Source organism: Vigna unguiculata, chromosome 8, assembly GCF_037176805.1.
Source record: "Vigna unguiculata cultivar grain cowpea cultivar isolate G323 ecotype 2 chromosome 8, ASM3717680v1, whole genome shotgun sequence".
Taxonomy (NCBI): Eukaryota; Viridiplantae; Streptophyta; class Magnoliopsida; order Fabales; family Fabaceae; genus Vigna; species Vigna unguiculata.
Window position 1 is genome coordinate 40,502,338 of NC_140799.1, and position 25,321 is coordinate 40,527,658.

The 25,321-nt window shown below is 29.8% G+C and overlaps 5 protein-coding genes across 6 annotated transcripts; 3 read left to right on the plus strand and 2 right to left on the minus strand.

Moving 5' to 3' along the window:
* The first annotated feature begins 518 nt into the window (after window positions 1-518).
* Window positions 519-1,516, plus strand: LOC114194356 (B-cell receptor-associated protein 31-like protein). Its single transcript, XM_028084523.2, has 2 exons — window positions 519-933; window positions 1,114-1,516. Exons 1-2 carry the CDS (start codon window positions 651-653, stop codon window positions 1,260-1,262), a joined length of 432 nt encoding a protein of 143 aa, XP_027940324.1. The 5' UTR covers window positions 519-650; the 3' UTR covers window positions 1,263-1,516.
* A 461-nt stretch (window positions 1,517-1,977) lies between these two features.
* LOC114193844 (Stigma-specific Stig1 family protein) lies at window positions 1,978-3,015 on the minus strand. The gene has a single exon (XM_028083791.2). The coding sequence runs from the start codon at window positions 2,929-2,931 to the stop codon at window positions 2,083-2,085; it is 849 nt and encodes a 282-aa protein (XP_027939592.1). The 5' UTR covers window positions 2,932-3,015; the 3' UTR covers window positions 1,978-2,082.
* Window positions 3,016-4,268: 1,253 nt separating this feature from the next.
* LOC114194178 (GDP-L-galactose phosphorylase 1) lies at window positions 4,269-7,412 on the minus strand. The gene is made up of 7 exons (XM_028084269.2): window positions 6,741-7,412; window positions 6,113-6,222; window positions 5,962-6,021; window positions 5,627-5,869; window positions 5,358-5,543; window positions 5,003-5,251; window positions 4,269-4,911 (listed from the first exon to the last, which is right to left on the minus strand). Exons 1-7 carry the CDS (start codon window positions 6,862-6,864, stop codon window positions 4,579-4,581), a joined length of 1,305 nt encoding a protein of 434 aa, XP_027940070.1. The 5' UTR covers window positions 6,865-7,412; the 3' UTR covers window positions 4,269-4,578.
* Window positions 7,413-14,304: 6,892 nt separating this feature from the next.
* Window positions 14,305-15,061, plus strand: LOC114195357 (uncharacterized). Its single transcript, XM_028085788.2, has one exon. It carries the CDS (start codon window positions 14,350-14,352, stop codon window positions 14,851-14,853), a length of 504 nt encoding a protein of 167 aa, XP_027941589.1. The 5' UTR covers window positions 14,305-14,349; the 3' UTR covers window positions 14,854-15,061.
* Window positions 15,062-22,899: 7,838 nt separating this feature from the next.
* On the plus strand, window positions 22,900-24,972 carry RTL2 (RNAse THREE-like protein 2). Of its 2 annotated transcripts, none has more exons than XM_028083855.2 (3): window positions 22,900-23,484; window positions 24,127-24,353; window positions 24,462-24,972. In XM_028083855.2, exons 1-3 carry the CDS (start codon window positions 23,017-23,019, stop codon window positions 24,631-24,633), a joined length of 867 nt encoding a protein of 288 aa, XP_027939656.1. In that variant the 5' UTR covers window positions 22,900-23,016; the 3' UTR covers window positions 24,634-24,972. The 2 variants fall into 2 exon arrangements, with proteins under 2 accessions (XP_027939656.1, XP_027939655.1); XM_028083854.2 differs by having other exon boundaries at window positions 22,904-23,484; window positions 23,959-24,353.
* Window positions 24,973-25,321: the final 349 nt, after the last annotated feature.

The window sequence follows — 25,321 nt, forward strand, 5'->3', positions numbered from 1 at the left end:
GCTTAAAATAGACAATAATGTTTAAATAGGCTTTTGTGGTCCTTATAATTTGACGTTTCAATGTTTTAAAAGGTTTTAATTTGATTCCAATTTTATTTAAAATGAATTTATGTGGTCACGTATGTTAAATTCATGTTTACCGCTGTACTATTACATTTAATCTGTGCTCAATACACCCACACTTTAAAGAAAATTTTGTGCAAGCTGTGTGCCAAACGTGTTATTTGAGTTTGATAGAAGCGGTAAGTTAGTTAGATTCGAGGATCAATCTTTATGTTTACGGCAATCCTAAATTTTGAAAGCGGATCATGTTCAAAGGTCTTCAGTTATGAAGGGAAGGTTATAAGGGGTGTGTTTAGGAAAACATTACTGTTAACATAATCCAAGATTTTTCCAACACACCCATATTATGTATACTTGCTTCTTTACTTTTCAATTTCGGTGCCTTGTTTGCTCTTGTCAAAAGTTATTCTGAACCTCCTTCGATCTTGGAAAGAAAAGCATGGCATAATTCTTTGCCCAATCTCACAAGTCTCCAGAACTAGCTTATAACCACATACTCTCAAAGTCAAAATCAAAACTTCATTTTTTTTTACCTGCTCTCATCTTAAGTTCACCACACAAATCAAGGTTTAAGCAATTACCCAAAGATGATACAACCTTTATTCATGCTTTTGATTACCCAAATGACATTAATCTTAGTATTATCTTTCGCAAATCCAATTCGAAAATTGGTGGTGAAGGGTCTAGACCTTTCGAAGCAGGGAAGGGGCCCCTTGGTCACAAAAACTGTGGCAGCAACCATGCTTGTGGTCTTCAGCTCCACCGTGTATACTATAACCGAAATTAAAAAGCGTTTGAAGGATGCTGGCATAGTTAATCCAACTGATGAGGTTCTCATGGCACATCGTCTCTTGGAAGCATTTTTCTTGGGTAATTACTCCAAAAATTATTTTCTTATTTGCTTACAATACCTGTTTTACTATTTTTGTTGCACTCAATAACTATGATTTGTTTAGTATCAACGAACATAGATTTTCCTTTTGCCATTTCTTCTGGCATATCATGTGCAGAACATGTAAATTTAAACCCTATTTGATGATTATTGGGCAGGATTCTCTCTATTCCTTGGATTGGTTATCGACAGACAACATTATTATATCAGAGAGATTAATTTACTGAGGAGGAGCTTGGAAACAGCGAAAAAACAAAGCCTCAGTCCTGATTCCTCAAAGAGAAGAGCAGCAGTGCCAGATAAATAGAATGTGAGACAGAGGTTGCACATAACCAATGTCCTGAATAGGAAAAATCTGAAAGAGACTATGAACTGTCTTAAGAAAAAAAAAACTTGAAGATGTTATGTTGCGTGTCCTTGTAGGAGTGTTCAACACTCAGAATTGAATTGAGTATACGTGTATAATTGTTCTAATTGTGTCTGTAGTTCATATTAATTATTTATTTCACTTTTATGTAACAATAATTACTTAATATAAGCAAAAAGTTCCACATTTGAATATGTGAGTAGTGCTTCCATGAATGAGAAAAGCATAACGCCAAGCAACAACAAAGGCGTACACGATAACACTTAAAATTGATCTTCGGAAAATATTGTCTTCATCTTTAACTCTCCCTTTTGTTGAAGAGAAACTAGATGAGGTTTGATTTAACGGAGAAAATCAGAAATGATGCGTGTCTTTTAACCGTTTATGGCCTCGGAAACAATATCATATGAAGTTTGTCCCTTTCATACTAGAGATATAATCTATAAACGGTCAATATATTAACTTTAAAATGTCTTGAAAATTTTATGATAATACTATTAGTTCAGCCATTAAAATAACCAGAGAGTTTTCTTCCCCAGATAACTAGAATAGACACGCTTTTCTACTAACGCATGAAGCATCAAACCAGTATCATACGTAACTGCAACATAACGTCGTAAAATTCATAGTAATATCTCGAAACAGAAGCAAACAGTTGCAGGTGAAAACTTCAAATGCTTATTTTGAATAACAAGGATACAAACTTCCAACTATAGAAAAAGGTAAACCATGAGACCCCATTCAGAATCGATTACAACAGTTAATCCATTGCAGGTATCTCATCTGTATATTCAGGCTGGTTCTTCAATGCCTGCGGTGAAAGCACCGGAGGGAACCATGGTGATCCTGACACCGGCCCCGGAGACGGTGAAACTGGCACTGTCACCGGTGATGGTGACGGTGACACTGGCATCGGTGGTGAAACCGGCACTGGAAACGGTGATGGTGACACTGGTACCGGTGATGGTGAAACTGGCACTGATGATGGTGACACTGGTACTGGTGATGGTGACGGTGACACTGGCATTGGTGATGGTGATGGTGACACTGGCACTTGCACCGGTGATGGTGACGGTGACACTGGCACTGGCACCGGTGTTGGTGGGACTGGTACCGGTGACGGTGTTGGAGGCACTGGAACTGGCGTTGGTGGCACTAGAACCGGTAATGGTGGCTCTGGAACTGGCAGTGCTCGTTCAAAGCCACATGATCCTAATATGCATAACCTTCCAAAAGGGCATACATTTCCACACCCCCCACAGTTGAAAATATTGGTTAATGGGTCTATGCATAAACGGCCACAGCATAGACGATTGAAGGGGCACCTAAAATTACATATCCCACAGTTATCGTTGTCTAAAGTCACATCCACACAACGGTCTCCACAGCACATAAACCTCGGTAGAAGCTCTCCTCTGCTACAGATCAATGGTCTTGCAGCACATCCAGTGATTTGGTTAACACCATCATTCTCCACCAATGATGTTGACTCAATGCCCCTTTCAATCACTTCCATTGGTATTATTGGGTTTCCCTCTATTCTCATCAAGAACAGCACCAACACCAACACCAACATCGCAAGAGCTGAACATTGCGCTTGCAGACCCATCTTCAGGAAGTGCTTACTGACTTGTGAAGGGTGGGATAGGATTCTGGAGCCTTTATATAAGGGTTTATTACGTGAAGTTTCTTTCCTAAGAAGCCAAAGGGGCGTGTTTTTCTTGCATGGTCTCGAGATATGGACGGTGCTGAACGTTGTCTTCACTTGCTTTTATTATTTTGAAGGGAAGTTTTGTCAACTAGCTCTGTGATTTTGCATTATGAGTTGGCAGGCTTAACGCTTTTACGTTGATTCATTCTAAAAATACGCTAACTTCATCACTAACGTGCGTGACTTGTGCATTATCTCGTATATATACCTGCCAGTTGCTCTTCATGCTCAATCGAAAACCATGAAACTGTTACGTTCAAGGGAAGTAAGTCACATGAAAATGGAAATGCCTTCTCAAAAGACGGTCATAATTAATGTTCGTTCTGGTTTTTGATTATCAATTCTTTAAACTCAAGTCATTAGCTTAATCACGATAATTAATGTTGTCACATTGTAAGAAGATTAAATGTAAACAAAGAAACGCGCTTTTCAACTTTAAGCACAATTTGAGAAAAGTTAACTGCAAAAAATTTGCCTTTTTTCCCTATGGGAACACTCGTCTCATGACCAACCTTAAAGTCCTCGTGTCTGTTTGGAGTCTCTTATTTGGCAATGACGATTCTATTACGAAAAATGTCACAATAAGCAAATAGGAAATAGTGATTTTTTTCTCTAATTTTGGTTACTGATACATTGGTATTCTTTTAGAATCTTAAAGAAAGTGTATTTGAGACATATTTGAAGATATTCATTAGAGTAACGAATTTGGATTCTTTATTGATTTTTTGTGTAGTGTTTCTCTACCGCTTCATAATACATTGATTATCACTAATTTCAACATTTTAAAATATATTAAAAACATATTTAAAATACCAGTACATTATAATTTTAATATCGAGCAGGATAGTACCAAAAAAACCAATAGAAAAGCTGAACTCGAAGACTACCAAATTTAAGATGCAACGAGTAATAAAGCCTAAAATGAAATGCTCTTTAAAATTAAATATTTATTGCTCCATTATTGTGTATTAATTACTAAACGCGTTTGGGTGTTCACGTTTTCCTTGATGAGAAAACTTAGAAAACTTGAAATGAATTACTAGAAAACAAAAGAACCATGCTCAACGTAAATCCAGACCATAACTGATTTCTTGAACTATAACGTATTCCGATGTAAAACTCAAGTACAATGAATTTCAACGCACCCCTTAATCATATTCAACTATTCTAACAAAATCAAACAATCACCGTTTAGAATCAATTTTATCAAAATCTGAAACAATCAAACACAACTCTGCACAATCAAGAGACATTCAGAGGATCTTTTATTGATATATAAACATATTACAAAGTGAAGCCCGAAATTAGCAAATTAAAGTTTCATTCTGGAGAATTCACGCTACCATACACCCAAATCACCAACACTACTCAGGTGAGTAGTTATTTCATCAACTTCCACATGAGTAAAGGTAAATACATAAAACACATGACCTTAATGCTCAAGAACAACACAATACTACAACTTAAACGGTGATACAATAATTCAGCAATTATTCATAGAATGGTGCAGATTCCATGAGTTTTGTTGATAGTAGTAGAGCGTTGTTACTGTAGAACAACACATTCTTTTGAACCAGCAACCACCACAGTAGGGTGTGCACTTGTGCTCACTGCATCAACTTCCTTGTCACATTGAACATTATCATCCAATTCACTGCAGCCAATGGCTTCAAAAATAAGGTCATTGACTTCTTGAAACCTCTCTTCAGAGAGAGACACCTCTGCAAGAAGCCTCCAAGCATTGCCTTCAGATGCCTCATCATAATCCTTCTTCCTCTTTAAAACCATGTGCCCACTAATTTCCCACACAGCAGGGTTCACTTGGGTGTCAAGAAGCTCAGCATCCACTTCTCCAAGAGCTTGTTTCTCTGCATAACACTGTTCTCATATTTGGTAAATACACATGAAAATGGATTAGGAAAAGGAAAAGGAAAAGGAAAATACATTTAGTTTCAGAGTTAGTTTTTACCTGTGGTAACAGAAACACTTGCTTTCCACAGTCAGAAATAAGAACATTGAATGGTATGTTATTGTTTTGAAGACATATACAAGCATCTGAAACAACGTTTGACAAATCTTCCAGAGTGTCTCCACCCTCAAAGACAAGACCTCTAACTGGATACTTCAACAGTTCAGATATCTTCACCCCACCATTTAAATTTGCAATCTTCTTAGTGGGGGCCTTCTCAATGGGAAAGGGCAGAGCCAAATAGTAAGCCTGCGTGTATTCATGTCAAAAAGACATCAAATTTCGATCTGATTAATGACAGAGTAGAGTTGAAGAACAAAAACATCAACAAGTGGTAATTGAGTAACCATTGTACCTGGAAGTGAAGATGGTTAATAGTTGCAAAAGCACCCAAGCTGTTGTAACCCAATCGAAAATATGGATTATCAGCTTCCACTGCCATGTGAAGTGCAAGCAGGAAGCTCTCACGGTCAATCCTTTGGGGCAAACACTCGAATATGCGCGGAATCAGCAAAACATGCCCATACTCAATAGGACTCACCTGTTAAGAAAACAAACAAACAAACATTTCACATGCAATGCATATAAACCCCAGAAGAACAAATTTAAGGTTGGTATCCATACATTGATGGCAACAAAACTGGGAGAATTATCAACATCAACTGGAGCATTTGGGAAGAACTGGATTTGTCCGTCGTCGCTAGCTTCAAATTGGAAGATGACCTCTTCTTGCCCAACTTTCGTAAAGTTGAATTTGTTTCCATCAAAGGGTTGCAGAACCTTATCCACTCGGAATTCAGTTGGTCTCTTCTTGAGGTGACGACCCTCGTTAAGCTGAGCAACGAAACCATATTCACCAGGAATCACCTACACCAAAATCACATCACACTCGTAAATCACACAATCCATATCTATGCAAAGAAAAACAAAGAATTTAGAAAAAGGAAAACGAAGCGAACCTTGGTTTCACAGGCAGTAACATCATAGCGGAAAAGTCCTCTCTGCATGCGTTCTTCCCACTGCCATGAAAAGGTAAACAACACTTTACAACAAAGGGTAACAGAAAAACATCATGTTAACCGGTCTCCGTCACCAAAATTCCATGGTTACCTCTCCAAGAAGAAGCGAGTCCAGGAATGCCACGGGAGGCTCCCCGCATTCATGCATAGCCAAATCCTTTCCATTAACCTTCTTAAAAGCATACAGAGGAAGCTTTGCATCTGTAAACAAAAACAAAGACACAAATCACAAAAAAGAAAAGGAAAAAAGAAAAAAAAAAACATATATGATTCCTGGATCCAACTCACTGTAGAGGATAAAGTCAGATAATATATCATTTGTTGATGAGAAAATCTATTGTGAAGATTACAAGAATATTCATAATAACAAATCGTGAATATATTAAAATATGAACCGTTCTTTTTCTTTTCAACTACCACCACTAGATTTGGTTTTTCACACGGGATGTTCCAAAGTCAGTTTCGTAACCCGTTTGCTTACCTCAAAAAAAAAAGTTTATTTTTTTCTAAAATAAAAAACAAGGTCTTTAGTTACAAGATTTTCAATTACTTTCCCAAACTTTAGTTTCACTCCTCAAATCTAAATTCGTAAACTTTATTTCACATATGCAGCAAGTAATTTACCCTCTCAATAACTTCAATACAGCCAATTAATTTAACATATAACGTATAAGCAGACTAATAACAGTAATGAAAATCAGTTAGAGCAAAAGAAAGACCTGGAATGCAACAAGCTTTGAGGCAATTCCGACCACAACCTCCGACGGGACGAGAAGAGTCTCCGGCTTCATCTTTTTGGTAGTTGGAAACGACAGTAGGAACCCTCTTGATTTTGAGCATCATTTTGCGAAATCAAAGAAGAAAAAGAAGTAGAAGAAGAAGAAGAAGAAGAAGAAGAAGGAGAAGAAAGAAAGAGAGTGTGGGCGCGTGTTTTGTTAAAGCAGTTGACTAAGTAGAAAAGAGGAGAAAAGAAGAAGCTAGCAGGAGGAGGAGGAGGAGGAACCACCACCGGCGAGGAAGAGGAGGTCGGAGGGACTACCACCTTCTGAAGGCAGCGCACCACGTCCACCGTGCGGCGAAGGGTTGGCGAGAATTATGCAACCATTCCGTCGTACAGTTGGGACATGACTGAGAAAGCGATAGACTCTTAGAATAGCCGTGATGTCTGCAACGCTTCAACCCCGGGTTTCAACCCAATCACCTCTTCTTTCTCTTTCTCTTTCTCTTTTCTCGATGAACTCTTCCACATGCAAACTTTCTCTCACTTCGATTCGATGACCCTTCTGTGACTGTGAGACACAGAAGGAGCTACCTTTCTTCTTATATAGATAGATAAGACTTAAGAGTTAAGAACAAAGGTAAGAGAAAGGTTGTTGAATCGAAGTGTTGTGTTGTGTTGTGTGTTGGAAGTGGAACAATGGCTGAATGAAATAGCAGAGAGTGAGAGAGAAGAGACAATAATTGAAAGAGAGAGGGTGGTTTCGTTGGTTTGTTTGTGTTTGGTTTTTCTTCACATTATTTTACGTAAAAGAAGGACCACTATTTGAGGACCAAGAGAGAGAATGCTCCTTCTTCCACGAATATTCACTACAGAATCTTTTTTTCTCTCACTTCTCACTTCTCATCTCAATTATAATCTCAAAACAATTTATCTTAATCTTTCTTTTCAAATATCTTCTGCTATCACAAAATATTTTAAAAACAATTCACATAAGCAGCCATTCGATAAGATATTTTATCATGGAAATATAAAATTGTTACCTAAAATATTTGTAGTTAGTTTCGCACTCGAGCGGGTTTTTTATTTAATACCAAACCAAAACAAAAAAATTTCAATTTCAATTTTGATTAAATTTTTAATAAAGATTACACATTATTTATAATGCATAGATACGATACGTGTATCAGATACGACACACGTATCTGATTCGTCAACGTTTATTTTCAAAATAATAAAATACAATACGTGATATATGAATATTGAAAAATGTACAATAATTCTTATAAACAAATAAATATATGATTTTTAATGTATGAATCCAAATTTCTTAATTAGAGACCAATTATTTTCGTAACCAAAATTTAATAATTAATGTTAATGACCAATTTAAAAATCAATTCATAGTTGAAACTATTTTAATTATCAATTTAAAGACCAATTATAACTTTTTAAAACTATTTTAGTTGTTAATTTGGTCACTATATAGTGATTAATTATTTTATCACTAAAATCGATCATTATTTAAAAATTGTATTATAGTGTATTACGACCTTATAAATTAGATACTTCATTAATAAGTATTATTGAAGTATCCTAAAATATCGGATACAACAATTATCAAAGACGGATATATAACTTAAATTGAACGAAGTATCATTACACCATACCATATTATTAAATTATGTATAGAATTTAGTACTAGAAAATTTGTGTATGCAGCTTCCCTATGTATATCAACCAAATTCCAATTATGTTTGGGAAACTGTTTTAATTATTGTCCTTCTTTGACTAGCAACAACACCATTGTTTTTGGTCTTCTTTCTGCCACCAAATCCAACCCCACCACATTTCTTTTTGCTTAATAAGATTCAATTCTCATTTGTTTACTATAATTAAATATCATTTTAATCTTTCAAATTTATTTTTTATCTTTTAAAAATTTAGTGTTTTAAATGATTAATATTTATGTCTTGCAAATCATCATTGAAACTCGACTTTATAATTTTCACCATTTAAATTTATTTTTTAAATATTTTTGCAAAGCTATCTTTTGAAATCATCATCGGTAGTTATTACATAAGCATTAAAATCTAGAGAAATAATCTTTATTAATAAAAGAATATATCATAATGACATCATAGACATCATAGTATCACGGTTACATCATCATAATGTTGAATTGACACAAAAGTAGATAAGAAAAATAATAAAAGTATAAAGATAAAGTGAAAATGTAAATGAACTTTTATATATATATATATTCTTTTGACAAAATTTACAATAAAGATTTAATATTAATAAAATTAAGTCAAATTCACATAATGATTATCTCGTAACTCTTTCTTCTTATATGTTATGATTTATCTTATTTCTATTATAACGGTTTCTATTATTTTGAAGGTTAATAAATAATTATGAACTTTATTTATTTAGAATAGATATTTACGTTTAGAGTTTTTTATTCTCTAAACATTTCGCATATAATAATGATATAAATGTTTCGGTTAATTTAATTTTCATACTCTGTTGATTAATGACTTGTGTAACGTGTTCTAATATAAACTCCAACTACAACATTATACAAATACTACTATTTTTTATTATCATTTAACAATATGTTATTTAATATTAAATTTTAATTAAATGTATATACGGTATGCTATATTTAAATCTTAAATATTTTTTAATCTTTAAAAATGCTACTATTTTATTTTTATTCGTTTATTTTTTTTATTTGTCTTACACATTTTTTATTTTTCAAATTTTTTAAGACCATTCGACTTTGATATTTAAACGATATTATTACGAAATTATTGTTTACTTATGCGACACATGATGACATCAAGCTATATCATGATCATGTTATATGCAAATTAATTTAATCGAGTTAAAATAAATATAAATATAGGCAATATTTAATTGCTGTAAATTTGTTATAAAAATGTGATATACATGTACATATATCTTCTATATGTGTATTCATACTATCATTATTGTTACTTATCGAGACTTTCTTCATTTTTGGTACCATATTTTTTAACATTAAAAAGTATTCTTTTTTTATCTTGAAGCTTTTATACTATTATATTTCTTTAATTTTATTTTATTTTTCTACAGTTATATATATTTGACCAAAATATATAATGCTTGACAAAAAAATGAAAATAAAATACAGATTTTATATTCGATAAATATAAAAAACACGATAATAAATATAAACTTTTACTAAAAAATAATAGTGAAATTCCGCAAACTAAACATAACGCGAACTTTCGCAACAAGTAACTATTTATGTACGTCACCTAATCAAATGATAAATCTGTTTCGTGGATGTTTTCATTTCACGTGAATCAAGTTATAATTTTAAATTATATTAGAATATTCTCGAATAATCATTTTTTCAGAGCGCGTGGTCTTTAACTATTTCATGTTTCTCATATTTTTGTTCGGTTTCTTGGTATTTTTTTATCTTAAAATTAAAACTAATTCAGTTCGAAACAGTTTTCATAATGATATACAGTGCATTTATTGTTAATAGGTTTAACTAATTATCAGTTATCTTTATCGGGAGATTTCTTTAAACTTAAATTAAAAGTGATATATATATATATATATATATGTATATATATATATATATATATATATATATATATATATATTTCATTATTTAATTCTTTTTAATTATTTTGCTGAGTTTGACATCATGTTTTTAGTTAGAAAGGATATTTTACACAATTTTCACAGAGTAGAGAAATAAAATAATTTATAATTTAATTTAAAAAGCAAAACGTAATTTTTTAATAGTAATTTGAAGATACAAATCATATTTAGCCTTTCCATTAATTATAAGATTAAGAAATAAAAGGTTTAACTAATGACATAAACGAAATTGATATAGATAGCAGCAAAAGTAGAAGAAGCGGATCATAATTGAAATGTACTAGAGTCTCCATCAAAACCTTTTTTAAGCAATCCAAAAGCACATGTAAACTTGAAAAGGAAGAAAAGAATGAGGCGTTATAATAAATACACGTAAATTTGTGTGATGCACTACTATTCTTAATTCTTTTAATATAGAAATGTGATATTTTTGTGGACATAAAGTGTTGTTGAGTTGCATGGTTTGTCTATAGTGAGATTTGAAGAGAAATATGTGGCAACCTAAGCTCTGAAATTTGTTTATCTTCAACAACAAACGGAAAAGTTGAGTCCATGAAATTTCGAGGTGAATGAATGGCCACAAAAATATCTCTTTGGCTGCTCCTTTCATCACCCCACAAACACTCTCCACTCATCCTCAATCCACGTCTCCACAAAAAAAATTCGTTTTCATTACTTTAAACTCAAATTCACACTCCAACAAAAATCCCACTAGTTAGAATTATATACGGTGATAGAAGTTTCATATCGACTAGAGATAATGTCAATTCATAATATATAAGTGGATACAATCTTCATCTTAGAAATCGGTTTTATGGGGTTAAGTTAGATTTAAAGTCCACTTCTAACATAATATTAGAGTAATTAACGTGAGAAGATGTGTTGAAAGTGCCACATCAACTAGAAAGTATATATAAAATTAAAAATGTTAATATTTTTTTATAAAAAAGTCACTTAAAGGTAAAATTCGTAAACAATTACTTGTTAAATAGTAAAATTTAAAAAAACATGTTTATAGCAAAAAACTAAATCCTCTTTATATAACAGTTTAAATTATACTTAATTTTCATGTAATATGTTGGTAAAAATTTACAATGATATTAATAATATTAATTAAAAATAATATAATATTTAAAATAATAATAATTGTTAATTACGGCATTTTGAGATAACTATGGTTTTTAACATCATCCAAATTTTGATCCATGTTTCTTATTTATCATAGCTGTCTACGTTGTTCGATAACTTTTTGGCGTTAGCATCGTCTTTTCACGATCACCATCCACATTCATCACTTTATTGCTCCAATTCTAAGAATTTTTATTTTTCTTAGTTGAAAAAGGTGACAATCTTTTTTGTTTTCTTAATAGAAATAGGCCAAACAATTCTGGGTTTCGTTATTAAAATTCAACGATTCAGAGTTGCAACGAAAACAAAAATTAAAATTTATGGGGCCATGCAATGTTTGTCAAAACATTTAAATGGTTATGGAAATCCTAATTTCGTGAACACCACTTATTAAAACGAGGGATATTCTTTTAAAAAAAACAATATTGTGGTAATAGAAATATATTTTATTTTTTTAAAATAAAATTTTCATATTATGCATTATTATTGATGATTTTATTTTTATGTATCATTGAACTTTCTCTGCTTTACTATATGTTTACATTTGGAAGCAGTGGCCTTGTCCTGACCCACCAATCCATGGTTAGACAGGGCTCATTAGGGCTTCATCGGGCTTCACCCAAATTTTAGTTCACAAAAACAAAAAAAGAAGACTTTTACTATTTTCACTCCCTTTTCTTGCTATAATCACTCCCCTTTCCTTCTTTGTTATGTACAGAAAATTACCTTATTAACCGTTATTTTTCCTATTTTTCAAATTGTATGGCGCTCTCATAATTTCTGGTTTTCACGTTCTTCCTCATCTACAGTCCAAAACTCATTTTTTCCTTCTTTTTTCGTGAACAAAATAAACAAATCCTCTTAACCAGGACAATTTCAAAATGCACTTGGTAGAATTTATAAAATCAAGATTTTAATAAAAAGTATTTTATATGAACTACTTAATAGTTACATAACAAAGTAAAGACAAGGGAAAAAAAGGTTCCAAGTGACTTATGTTAGGTAACTGTCATGTGCTGACACGACAGGATGAAATTGATCTTCAAAAGATTAGATAACTAAATCTATCTTTTTTTTTAAAATATATTTTTTTTAAAATTTGAAATTAATTTCTTTTTAAAATTTTGATTAATTTAGTCATTCATATCTAAAAATATGTAAATTTAGTCCTTTTAACCAAATTTTGTTAAATTTATTTTACGTTTCAAGTGTATTTCATGATAGTATTTGAATTGTTTATCCAGTTTGACATATTTTCACTCCAATGTTAACTTAAATATTATCATAAAATATGTTTAAAATGTCAAATAAACTTAACAAAATTTGGTAAGAATGACTAAATTCACGCATTTCTAAAAATAAAGAATTAAATTGGTATAAAATTTTTAAGAAGAACTAATTCTAAAATTCACTAATATTTGAGGGACCAAAGACATATTTAACTTTTTTCTAATATTTAATAGTTTTATTTTCAACCAATTGTATAAAATATTGTATTATCGTTAATTTTCTAAACAAAATTCTTAATCAATACTATTTACATAAATACAACATAGAATTGCCCTGTAAATACCGTCTTACCGTGTCTTATACTTGGAAGAAGAAATTTTCACTGTAATTTATTTTTATAAAAGTTTTAAAATAGTTTATAATAAAATATGCGGTTTGAATATAGATTTTTGTTTAAATTTACAAAATAATTTGATTAGTCAATATTAAAAACTTTAATTTCAACCGTTAAAATGAATAAACGCTCTAAGAAAATTCAATCAGATTGAACTGTAAACTAAGTGATAATTTTTAATTTTGGTAAGTGAATATGTCAACTATTTTTTCTTTCTTTTACAAAAGTTACAAAAATTAACATTCTCTGTTGATTTAAAAGACTCCTCTTTATTAAAGTTAAACTTTTTAAATATTTATTAAAAGCTGAACTCCAAATAAACTCCATCTAAAAATGTTTTTTTTCTCACCGTATTGTCTCTTCTTTTTAGTCCTGTTAACTTGACTTTAATATTTTGAATAGTGGCAGACAGTTTATTATTATTATTATTATTATTATTATTATTATTATTATTATTATTATTAAAGTCAATTACAATGATTTTTTATCATTATTTTTAAAGTTTTTATTTTTCGATATAAACTAATGTTAATAAAAATCAGCAGATATTAGTTTCCATTTCTTTGTTATTTTCAATATTCAATTAACAACAATTAAAGTTTTTAATAATCTCAATGAGATCATTTTTCCAACTCATGTACGGATTTTTAATTATCATTGAGATAAATTATTTTTTTAATTAATGTTGGAGAAACTATTTATGACTATATCAACAAAAAAAAATTGATTGAAGTTTATAGTGTTTATCTATGAATCTTTACAAAGTTGAAATAACAGTTTTTGTAACTAACATTTTTCAGTAGATGGTAATTGACCTTATTTATTTAAACAAGAACATTCAAATTATTAAAAAACTGAAAAACTAAAAAATTTAAAATAAAAAAAAATTACATTTATTAAAATTTTCTAAAAATTAAAAAAAAAAATCATGATAATTCTCCTTTTCTTTTTGCAAATGTTTTGGTGCCTATAATTGGTGAGAATTTTCTTAGAACTTTAGCCCCTACAATATGTTAGCACTTTTGTTGACTAAAACACTGGCAACAACTCTTAACACTGATGCAAGTGGCTTTCACTGTTTGTCTTTTTCTGCCACCCTTCTTCTTCATTCTTCTATTTACATCTTCACAATCCCACACTTTATATTCTCTCTATCTTTTTCATCATTTATAGTTTCCTTGCATTCATCAAAGCCATGAAAACATTGAACAAATTTGAAGTTGTGGTGCTCTTTCTCCTTGCTCTTCTCCTTGGGATCACACCCTTGTTACCTTCTTCTCTCAGGCCAACCTTCCTTTACTTCATCTTCAACGTTCTCATCGTTGCACTAGGAGCAGAAGCTGGTCTTCTCTCAGTTTTTTCTAAGCCTTTAGAAGTCACAAAGCAACATGTTGAAGTGTGTGAACCTGAAGAGGAAAAGGAAGAAGCATTCAACACAGACCACACTGAAATTAAGACTGAGGTTGTTCAAGTGTTTTCTTCTGATGAGAAGATTGTTGGTGTCAGTGAAGTGGATGAGGTGAAAAAGTGTAGTTCAATGCCAAATCTTTTGATCATAGAAGGTGGAGAAAGTGAACAGATAGATGAGGAAATTGAAACAGTTCATGGGCAAGAGTTGTTTGCGAAAGCTGAAGCCTTCATTGGGAACTTCTACAAACAGTTAGAGATGCAGAAAGAGGTTTATCAGGAATCATTTTAGGAATTCATCATCACTTTTTTTTCTTCTTTGTTTCTAAGAATAAATCATTTCCAGGTTGATAGATTGTATAAACACTGGTTCTGATTTTGAGGGTCTATATCAGTTGGGAGCCAAAGAAAAGTTATATATATTCTGCTTTTCTGTGATATTTTTCTGTCACTGGTTTTGTACAGATTTTAGTTTGGAACTATGTTTTTCAATTATCATCTGATGATAACGTTTCTGTTAAGAGAATTTTACAGTGTCGATTTTCATGCTCGCAGAACCAAAGCAGCATCTGATTAGAAATAACATTTTGTACTGAAAATAAACTAAGGTGTCATTTTTAACTGTTGAAGAAAATATCAAGAAAATCGATTTCAACTTTATCGGAAACTTATTCTAATGAACCACTATTATGATTTGAATCAACTACTTACTATTTGCATGTTGAAAAAATAGAGTAGCTTTTAGTTAATTAAACACAAAGTTGGTATATGTTAATTAGAGTGCCCTAGTAAAAACACACAAGAATAATATCACATATGATGTCATGTGATGACTGATGAAGTGACCAAGTTGTGATTATCTTCTTGACAAAAGCACGTTTGAAATATGGTTTTTTAATTGGATAATTTTATTCAAAACATTGCAGAAGAAAGTGTTATAGTTCATACCCAAAATAAGTGGCAGGTATATAATGTTTGATTATACCATCTGTCATGATTCTGTAGTTAGCATAATCTGAACCAGTACAGAAAAAAATAAATGGTAATCAACTTTTTAATATTGCATCAAAAAAAGGAATCTAAGTTTATTAGAAGTGGGTATTAAACCTAACTCAACCTCACAAAATTGATTTGTAAGATGAAATTTGTACCTCATCTATATATTATGAATTGACCTTATTTCTAGTCGATGTTGGTCTTCCAACAAAGTTTGCTATCTCTTCTAAAATGGTTGGTTTTGTTTAGTTGGTAGATGCATATCCTTCCATGTTTATTATCACGTTATAAAGTGGTGAGTTTAGGGTTCAATTGCTGTAAAGAGAACATTATTTTACTTTCGGGATACTAATAAATAATTAACTATCTATAAAAATAAATATTATTGTGAGTTTTTAGTTATTTAAGTTATCATATTCTACAATTTGTTACTTATAAATAATAATTTTTATGAAATTGTATCGGTGGAAAAGATCAGTTCCAGTGTGCAAATTACAACTTATATTTATGGTTGTAAGAATTTCACCAACTTGATTCTAATATAGGTGAAATTTAACCATTTTTTCATATTGTTATATATGATAAAAACCTTTTAAGAATCAAAGAAAATAGTTTTGCATTAAAAACTAAACTATAATTAAGCACTTGTATTTATAATATAGCCCATAATTATATAACTATAACAGAAAAAATAATTACATACATAAAACTATGTTACAGTGGAAAGACATGTTGCATTTGATGTAGTGATATGGTGAAGTTGGTGACAACCAAGAGCTTGGTGTGGGTTTTTGAAAGGATATAATAAGTTATAATCTTTGACAGCTAATAATAGTATAAGTTTTTCTGTCTTTCTCTGCACTATAAAAGTTAAGACAATGGTATTCCTGTGGGGTCAATGTTGCTTCCAAATCTCTTTTTCTATAACATGTCTTATCTTTTAGGTTTTATGATGCATTGTCTTTCTCATACTATTTATTATTTTAATTTCTATAATTATTGATTTAATTGCTTTATATATAATACACTGTCTCAACCCAGTTTGTTTGATCCCACCAATTAGCCAATAATCACCAACTCTAAACTATATTTATTCCACTAACTTCATTTGATTCATCTTCAAATAAGTTACTAGTATAATGTAAACAACTTTTACATTCATGCTTACTTTAAAGAAAAACGTCAAGTTTTGCATCAGGAAATACTCACTTCCGGAGTATCCATGCATAAACAAAGAGCTGATAATTGAGTTCATCGTAAATTAATTGAGTTCATAGTAAATTATTAGTATATTATTAAATTAAATATGTTTTTGGTTGTTAAATTTCAGTAAAATTTGAAATTAGTTTATTTTTAAAAATTTTAATTAATTTAGTCATTTATCTTTAAAAATGTGTGAACTTAGTCATTTTGACCAAATTTTATTAAGTTTATTTAACGTTTCAAGCACATTTCAAAATAATATTTTAATTGTTTACACCGTTTGACTCATTTTCACTTCAATGTTAACTCAAATATATTATCATAAAATGTGTATAAAATGTCAAATAAACTTAACATAATTTGGTAAAAAGAACTAAATTCACGTATTTCTAAAGATGAATGACTAAATTGATATAAAGTTTAAAAAAAAACTAATTTCAAAATTCACTTGAACTTAAAAAAATTAAAAACATATCACATAATTTGCGCGTATATATATATATATATATATATATATATATATATATATATATATGTATATATATATATATATATATATATATATATGGAACCATGGAAAACACTACATATTCATTCATTCAAACTTAAAGTGTGTGTCTAAATTAAGTGGCCACAAAATATTCGTAAATTAAATGATAGTTCCCATGATAGTCAATCAAAATATCTAAATACCCTGGTGGAATAATTATCTGCTCAAACAATAATTTCCTTGAAAATGTGTTAGTTCCATACTAAGTTTTATCGTTTGAAATTACAATTTCTTTATTATTAACATGGTTTTGTAAAGAGATGTCTTATATAAGATGACAATTTATTTTTTTTTGATATTTTTTTCTTGAGACATTAAAAAAAATATTTCACTAACAATAAATTTTAGTGCAAAAAGTTATTAGTCATTATACTGACCAAATTAAATACTAATTTGCAAAATAAATTATTATTGACTATTAAAATAGTCACTACTTATAAATAAAAAATTATAATTAATCGTCAAATTAGTAAATAATTAATTAGAAGCTAATTTAGAAACACATTTTTTATAGAAAAATCTTGTTAACTAATATGACAGAATAACAACATAGTGTCTGAACAACAAAAATAAAAAAAAGTTTACATTGACAACAACTTTCACTCTTATTAAGGTGATGAAAAACCCTTCCAATCAGAATGAGTCAATGGAGAGAGATATTGGAGGAATCCTCTGTCCAATTAATATTTTTCTTGAGATGTGTTATTGTCCAATATTAAGTTGTTTAATTAGAAGTTAATTAAGAAATACATTTTTATGATAGAAAATCTTGGTAGCTAATATGACAGAATAATAACATAGTGTCTGAGCAAAAAAAATAAAAATTTTACACCAACAATTTCACTCACTCTTGTTAAGGTGATGAAAAACCTTTTCAATGAGAATGAGTTAGTGAAAAAATATTTTGGAGGAATTCTCTGCTCAATTAATATTTTTCTCAAGATGTGTTATTGTCCAATATTAAGTTGTTCAATTAGAAACTACTTTAGAAATCAATTTTTTTGATAGAAAATTTTTTGTAGCTAATATGACAGAATAATAACATTGTGTCTGAGCAACAGAAATAAAAAACTATTACACTGACAAAAGTTTTCACTCTTGTGAAGGTGATGAAAAACCCTTCCAATGAGAATGAGTAAATGGAGAGATATATTAGAGGAATTCTCTGATTATTTAATATTTTTCTTGAGATCTGTTATTGTCCTATATTGAGTTGTTTAATTACAGACTAATTTAAAAATATATTTTTTTAATAGAAAAATCTTGGTAGCTAATATGACAGAAAAACAACATAATGTCTGAATAACAAAAATAAAAAAAGTTTACATTGACAACAACTTTCCCTCTTGTTAAGGTGATGAAAAACCCTTCCAATGAAAATAAGTAAATGAAGAGATATATTTTAAGAATTCTATGATCAATTAATATTTTTCTTGAGATGTGTTATTGTCCAAAATTAAGTTGTTTAATTTTTTGGAATTTACAAATTCTCTAATAAGTCTTTATGATGAGATGTCCTCTATATCGGGTGACAATTTTTTTTTTGTTATATTTTTTTTATGTAATTAAGAGATGGTATAACCCAAATGTGTCTTTAAATTATATTTGTTTTTTTATAAAAGAAATTTATAGACATAATATGTTATGTTATTTTTGAATGTTTTGTATTAATATATTTCAATTTTATCTCATAAAATATTTCAATTTTAGCTCTTTTAATGTCCGAAGAAACACTTTAAAAATCTTACAATAATGTGATTTCCTATTTATTGAGAAATTTTTGGATAAAGACTAAATGTGGTAATATTACTTTTTTGCTTTAATTTCAATTTTTATTGCAAAATAAAATTATATTTTTTATAACTTTTTTGGGTGATATTTGTTTACATCATGTAAAATGTATTATGTGGATTAAGTTGTTACATATGGATATTATTAAAGTGGTTTCGATTCATATACTATATTTTAGTTTGTGTGGTAAAATTGCAATATAAATTTTGTAAATAGTAAAATATTTATAAGGTTGAGTATATTAATATTGTGTGTACAAAATCAACTTGATTCAAATCGTTATAAATCCCAATTAATATTTTTTTTCTTACTTACTATTTTTTTAACTTATATATTTTTTTATTATAAACTCTTTGTAAATTTAAGATAAAACATACATATGAAAAATTATGAAAATATGTTAACTTAATCCTTGAAAATTCAAAATAAGTGATTCGTTTAAGGTTTCGTTCTTTATTATTGTACTATGACTAGGAATCAGGTTTTTTTTAATTAATATTGATGAATGCATATGGTTGGAGTAGTATATGTTTTGGATATTTCAACCAAATTCTTAAAATGTACTTATACTTATATAAGATTTTTATCATGAATTACATATTGCTTTCTTTAGCCTGTGAAAGGTATATGAAGAATGGGGAGATATCTTTTAAGTGCTTAGAAAAAGAAGATATTATTTAGTTGTGTGATGTTTTGATTACTGTAGTTTTCTTTTTGGGTTTAATAATATAACAACATAAACTCTGGATAGCAAGAATAAAAATGTTTATACCGACAACAATTTTCATTTTTATTAAGGTGGTGAAAAAATCCTTCTAATGAGAACGACTCCATAGAGAGTTATATTGAAAGAATTATTTGCTCAATTAATATTATTTTTAAAATATATATTATTGTCTAATATTAAGTTATTTAATTAGAGGCTAATTTAGAAATATATTTTTTTATAGAAAATTTTCATAGTTAATATGACTGAATAACAATATAGTGTATGAACAACAGAAAAAGAAAAATATACTGACAACAGTTTATATTCTTGTTAAGGTGATGAAAAACTCTTTCAACTCTTTCAATGAGAATGAGTCAAAGGAAAGATATATTGGAGGAATTCTCTCCTCAAATAATATTTTCCTTAAGATGTGTTATTATCCAATATTAAGTAGTTTAATTAGAAACTAATTTAGAAATCAATTTTTTTATAGAAAAATATTGATAGCTAATATGACAGAATAACAATATTGTGTCTGAGCAACAAAAATAAAAAAGTTTACACTGACAACAGTTTTCACTCTTATTAAGGTGATGAAAAACCCTTCCAATGAGAATGAGTCAATGGAGAGATATATTGGAGGAACTCTCTGATCAATTAATATTTTTCTTGAGATCTGTTATTGTCCAATATTAAGTTGTTTAATTAGAGGCTAATTTAGAAATACATTTTTTTGATAGAAAAATCTTGATAGCTTATATGACTGAATAACAACATAGTGTATGAGCAACAAAAATAAAAAAGTTTACACTAACAACAACTTTCATTCTTGTTAAGGTGTTTTCACTCTTGTTAAGTTGATGAAAAACCCTTTCAATGAGAATGAGTCAATGAAAAGATATATAGGAGGAATTCTCTGCTCAATTAATATTTTCCTTAAGATGTGTTATTGTCCAATATTAAGTTGTTTAATTAGAAACTAATTTAGAAATCAATTTTTTTGATAGAAAAATCTTGGTAGCTAATATGACAGAATAACAATATTGTGTTTGAGCAACATAAATAAAAAAGTTTACACTGACAACGGTTTTCACTCTTGTTAAGGTGATGAAAAACCCTTCCAATGAAAATGAGTCAATGGAGAGATATATTGTAGGAATTTTCTGGTCAATTAATATTTTCCTTGAGATGTGTTATTGTCCAATATTAAGTTGTTTAATTAGAGGCTAATTTAGAAATACATTTTTTTTATATAGAAAAATCTTGGTAGCTAGTATGGTTAAATAACAATACAGTGTCTGAGTAACAGAAATAAAAAAGTTTACACTGACAAGAGCTTTCACTCTGGTAAGGTGATGAAAAACCCTTCCAATGAGAATGAGTCACTGAAGAGATATATTGGAGGATTTCTCTGCTCAATTAATATTTTTCTTGGGATGTGTTATTGTCCAAAATTAAATTGTTTAATTTTTTGAAGTTTACAAATTTTTTGATAAGTTTTTATAAGGAGATATCCTATCCATAAGGTGAGAATTTTCTTTTGTAATTTTTTCTGTAAGACATGGAATAATACAATTCTATCATTTAATTATATTTGTTTGTTGATAAAAGATATCTATAAACATATTAGCCTATGAAGGGTAAGTTAACTCTCCAGAATGGAAGAACATGTTTCATTAAAATAAGACAGTTTAAGTACTCACAAAAAGATTATATTATATGGTTGTGTGGTTCTTGATTGTTTTCTTTTTTATTTTCAAGTTTAATATTAATTACAGGATAATAACACAGTGTCTAGACAACAGAAAATAAAAAAAAAATTACATTTGACAACAACTTTATTATTTTTATGGAGGAGATAAAAAACTTCTTCTAATGAAAAGATATGGTAGAATTCTATGCTCAATTAATGTATCATTGGGAGACGTATTTTTTTCAAATACTAAATTTATTTGTTTCTGATATTTTTTTTTACATTAAAGTCATAATAACTCAATTGTCTCATCTTATTATATTTGTCTTTTTATAAAAACGTTTATAAACATAGTAGATTATGTTATTTTTAAATGTTTTTATAAATAGATTTGAGATTTCTCTTATAAAATGTTATTACCTTTTTTATCCTTCGAAGAAATTCTTTACAGAACTCACAATTTTATCTTTTATTTGAAAGTTTTTGATAAATATTAATTGTGCTAACAATGCTTATTTACTTTAATTTCAATCTTTCTATGAATAAACAAATGATATTTTTTTATAGCTTATTTTGTGATTGTTGTTACATCATTTAAAATATATTATGATGTAGATTAGGTTGGTAAATATAGATAATATCTTACCATAGGTCGATCCGTATATTATATTGTTATGTGTAGTATTATTCTACACCATTTTAGTAAAATATTTATTGTAAGAAATATTTAGATAAAAAAATAGGACAATAAAATAATTTAGTATATGTAAATTTTCTCAAATTCTATTTTTTGTAAATGTATAAAAATAATAAATTAAAATAAAAAATAGTATACGATGACTAAGGTAACTTTTATACAAAGACTCCACTGAAAATATTGATTTAAATTCTATTATTTGATTTATTACTCAATCTATTACGACTTTTATACAAAGACTCCACTGAAAATATTGAAAATATTGATTTAAATTCTATTATTTGATTTATTGCATCTCTGTGCACTCTGAACACTCTACACTCTTATTAATGTCTTAAAGAATAATACAAATATTATATAATTGATTCATATAATATCAATGAAATTTTTACTTTATTAAATATTATATTAATATCACTTTGATAATATTGAATGTTATATTAATATTATTTTAATAACATTACATTTTATACTTCTATTATTTTAATTTTACTTTTAATTTAACTTACATGTTTATCATTTTTTTATATATGTTTATATACTTTTGGATTCTTATACGAAAATATATTTTATAAACTATTTTTTAAAATCTTAATGAAATAAAAAGTTTTATAAGATATGTAAAAAGAAAAAAAAAACACAAAATTTATAATCCTCGTTTGTTTACTCTAAAAGTACATGCATGTCCTTTTAATTCCCGTTATAAGAGTGTTTGAGACGGCTCAGTTTAATCGGAGAGAGACACATGCAGTGAGAAAGCATAAGATTCTGGGTTCATCTGAGAAGAGATAAAGGGTTGAAAGAAATCAGAGAGAGATGGAAGCATCAGTGGCTGAGGTAGAGAGAATCTTATGCTACAGATTCAAAAACCGGAAGCTTCTAGAAGAAGCACTCACTCATTCATCTTTCACCGAAGATGTTTCTTACGAGCGTCTTGAGTTTATCGGAGACCCCATTATCGGTCTCGCAATCAGCAACCACCTTTTTGTTACCTACCCAAAGCTCGATCCTGGCCGTCTGTCTATCCTCCGTTCCGCCAACATCAGCACCGAGAAGCTGGCACGCGTTGCCGTCCGCCACGGCTTTCACCGCTTCATCCGCCACAGCGCTCAGCCCCTCATGGACCAGGTCTTGCGCTTTGTGGAGGCAGTTGCCCGGGAGAATCATTCCGTTGTGTCGCACGGTGGATCCGTTAAGGCGCCTAAGATCCTCGCTGATATCGTCGAGTCGATTGCAGGAGCTGTATACGTTGATGTGGCATACGACCTGGAGATACTCTGGAAGGTTAGTACTCAGGTTTCTTGGTGTCTTTGTTGTTAAGGTTTTATGTTTCACATGTTTTATGCTCCGCGGGCTTTGTTAAGGTTTTATGTTTTGCGGGTTTTGTTATGGTGGGTTTTATGTTTCGCGGGCTTTGTTCAGATTTGATGTTTCGCGGGTTTTGTGTTTGTGTTGATTTTTTTTTTCTTAGATTATACTAAATGATGGCAGTTTTTTTTTCTTAGATGATAGTAAATGATGGCAGTTTCGTTGGTGTTTATATGATAAGGTTTTGCATTATTTATGCTGTTTTGAATCAATTCATGGTGATGATGAATTGGGGAAGTGTTATTTTTGGATGAGGTTTTCGTTTTGTTGAAGATAGCAATGCAGGGGTGGTGATTTCAAAATCTTTAAAGTTGCATTTAAAATCAGTAGCTTGCAGTTTTGAAGATAATGAAAAAGCTGACTTGGGGATTGTGATTATGATTTCGACAGTATTTTAGAAAAATTTTGGAGCCCATAGTGACAGCAGGTGATTTGGAGCAACAGCCTCAACCGGTGTCGACATTATTTGAAATATGCCAGAAAAGGGGGAAGCACATTGATTTTAAATATGTGCGAACCAAAACATCGACTATAGCTAATGTGTTTGTTGATGGACAGTTTATAGCCTCTGCTTCCTCTTCCCAAAAGGATCTGGCCAAACTTGAAGCTGCCAAGATTGCTTTGGATATACTACCATCTTTGGTTCCTCCCACCAGTAAGCCTTGCAGCCGTGAGATACCGCTAAACTTTTCTACTGACGAAGATGGGAACACGATTGTTGAAGCAGCTAAACATAGACTAAACGAATACTGTGAGAATAAAAAATGGTCTAAGCCAGTATACAGGTATTTTTTTCTTTTTTAAGATGGGTTATTAAATGAGTAACATTGATTTTCATGTGTGAAACTTTTGACATGTTGACTAACTAGTTATTTATTCGCAATGGCTGACAGGGTTGAGAAGGATTCGGGTCCCTCTCATGATAGGAGATTTGTTTATTCTGTTGAGATAAATATCGCAGAAGAGGGGCGGGTCCTTCAAGCATCTGGCTACGAAAAATCTAGGGTGAAGGATGCACAAAACTCTGCTGCTTCATCGATGCTTTTGACCTTAATTGGGAGGTAATCACAGAGGATGAGAGTGGTGTTGTAATTCTTTTAGGTGACTCCCATCTCCTATTGCAATCTCTCAACGTCATCTCCTGTTGTAATCTGTTATTGTTGTGCGTCATCTCCTGTTGTAATCTGTTATTGTCTTGCGTCATCTCCTAGTGTATTCTGTTATTGTTTTCACATTAGCTGGCTTAACTTCGCATTTAAAAACAGGGTCTGTTGTTGCTTAGCACTTCGTTTGGCATTTGAGTTTGGTCATCTTATTTATAATTGGCAATGAATCATGAATCTGAATATTTAGTTCTGGCAAGTACCTTTATAATTTTTGGGATACCACTTTTGGTCTCTCTTCAGTCCTTACTGTTCAAAGTCATGTAAATTTATTAAACTATAGTGACCAAATAAATAATTTTCCAAAATAAAATTGATAAAATATTTTAGAATAACTAAGAAAAGAGTATTTAGAAATGCTCAATTGAATAGTGAAAAAATGCTACTGAAATTGAAAAATAATTTGCCGAAATCTAAACTATTTTATGATTTGAACTCAACTATTTTTTTGAATCAAAAGTTTTATTTTTTTTAGTAGAAAAATTTATAAATATTTAATAAAAGATAGAATACTGAATTTATTAAGATTTTAAAAATTAATACTTTATCTCATTCTCATTATATATTCAAACTTTTAAATTAATATTATA

Bases quoted from the DNA above. Each gene is read 5' to 3' on its own strand.
- LOC114194356 (XM_028084523.2), top strand. From the start codon at position 651: ATGATACAACCTTTATTCATGCTTTTGATTACCCAAATGACATTAATC. The intron at 934-1,113 runs GTAATTACTCCA...ATTATTGGGCAG, and splicing joins CTTGGAAGCATTTTTCTTGG to GATTCTCTCTATTCCTTGGA.
- LOC114193844 (XM_028083791.2), bottom strand. From the start codon at position 2,931: ATGGGTCTGCAAGCGCAATGTTCAGCTCTTGCGATGTTGGTGTTGGTG.
- RTL2 (XM_028083854.2), top strand. From the start codon at position 23,017: ATGGAAGCATCAGTGGCTGAGGTAGAGAGAATCTTATGCTACAGATTC. The intron at 23,485-23,958 runs GTTAGTACTCAG...TGATTTCGACAG, and splicing joins ACCTGGAGATACTCTGGAAG to TATTTTAGAAAAATTTTGGA. The intron at 24,354-24,461 runs GTATTTTTTTCT...AATGGCTGACAG, and splicing joins TGGTCTAAGCCAGTATACAG to GGTTGAGAAGGATTCGGGTC.
- LOC114195357 (XM_028085788.2), top strand. From the start codon at position 14,350: ATGAAAACATTGAACAAATTTGAAGTTGTGGTGCTCTTTCTCCTTGCT.
- LOC114194178 (XM_028084269.2), bottom strand. From the start codon at position 6,864: ATGATGCTCAAAATCAAGAGGGTTCCTACTGTCGTTTCCAACTACCAA. The intron at 6,022-6,112 runs GTAACCATGGAA...TTTTCATGGCAG, and splicing joins ACTCGCTTCTTCTTGGAGAG to TGGGAAGAACGCATGCAGAG. The intron at 5,252-5,357 runs GTACAATGGTTA...GAATACACGCAG, and splicing joins TTAACCATCTTCACTTCCAG to GCTTACTATTTGGCTCTGCC.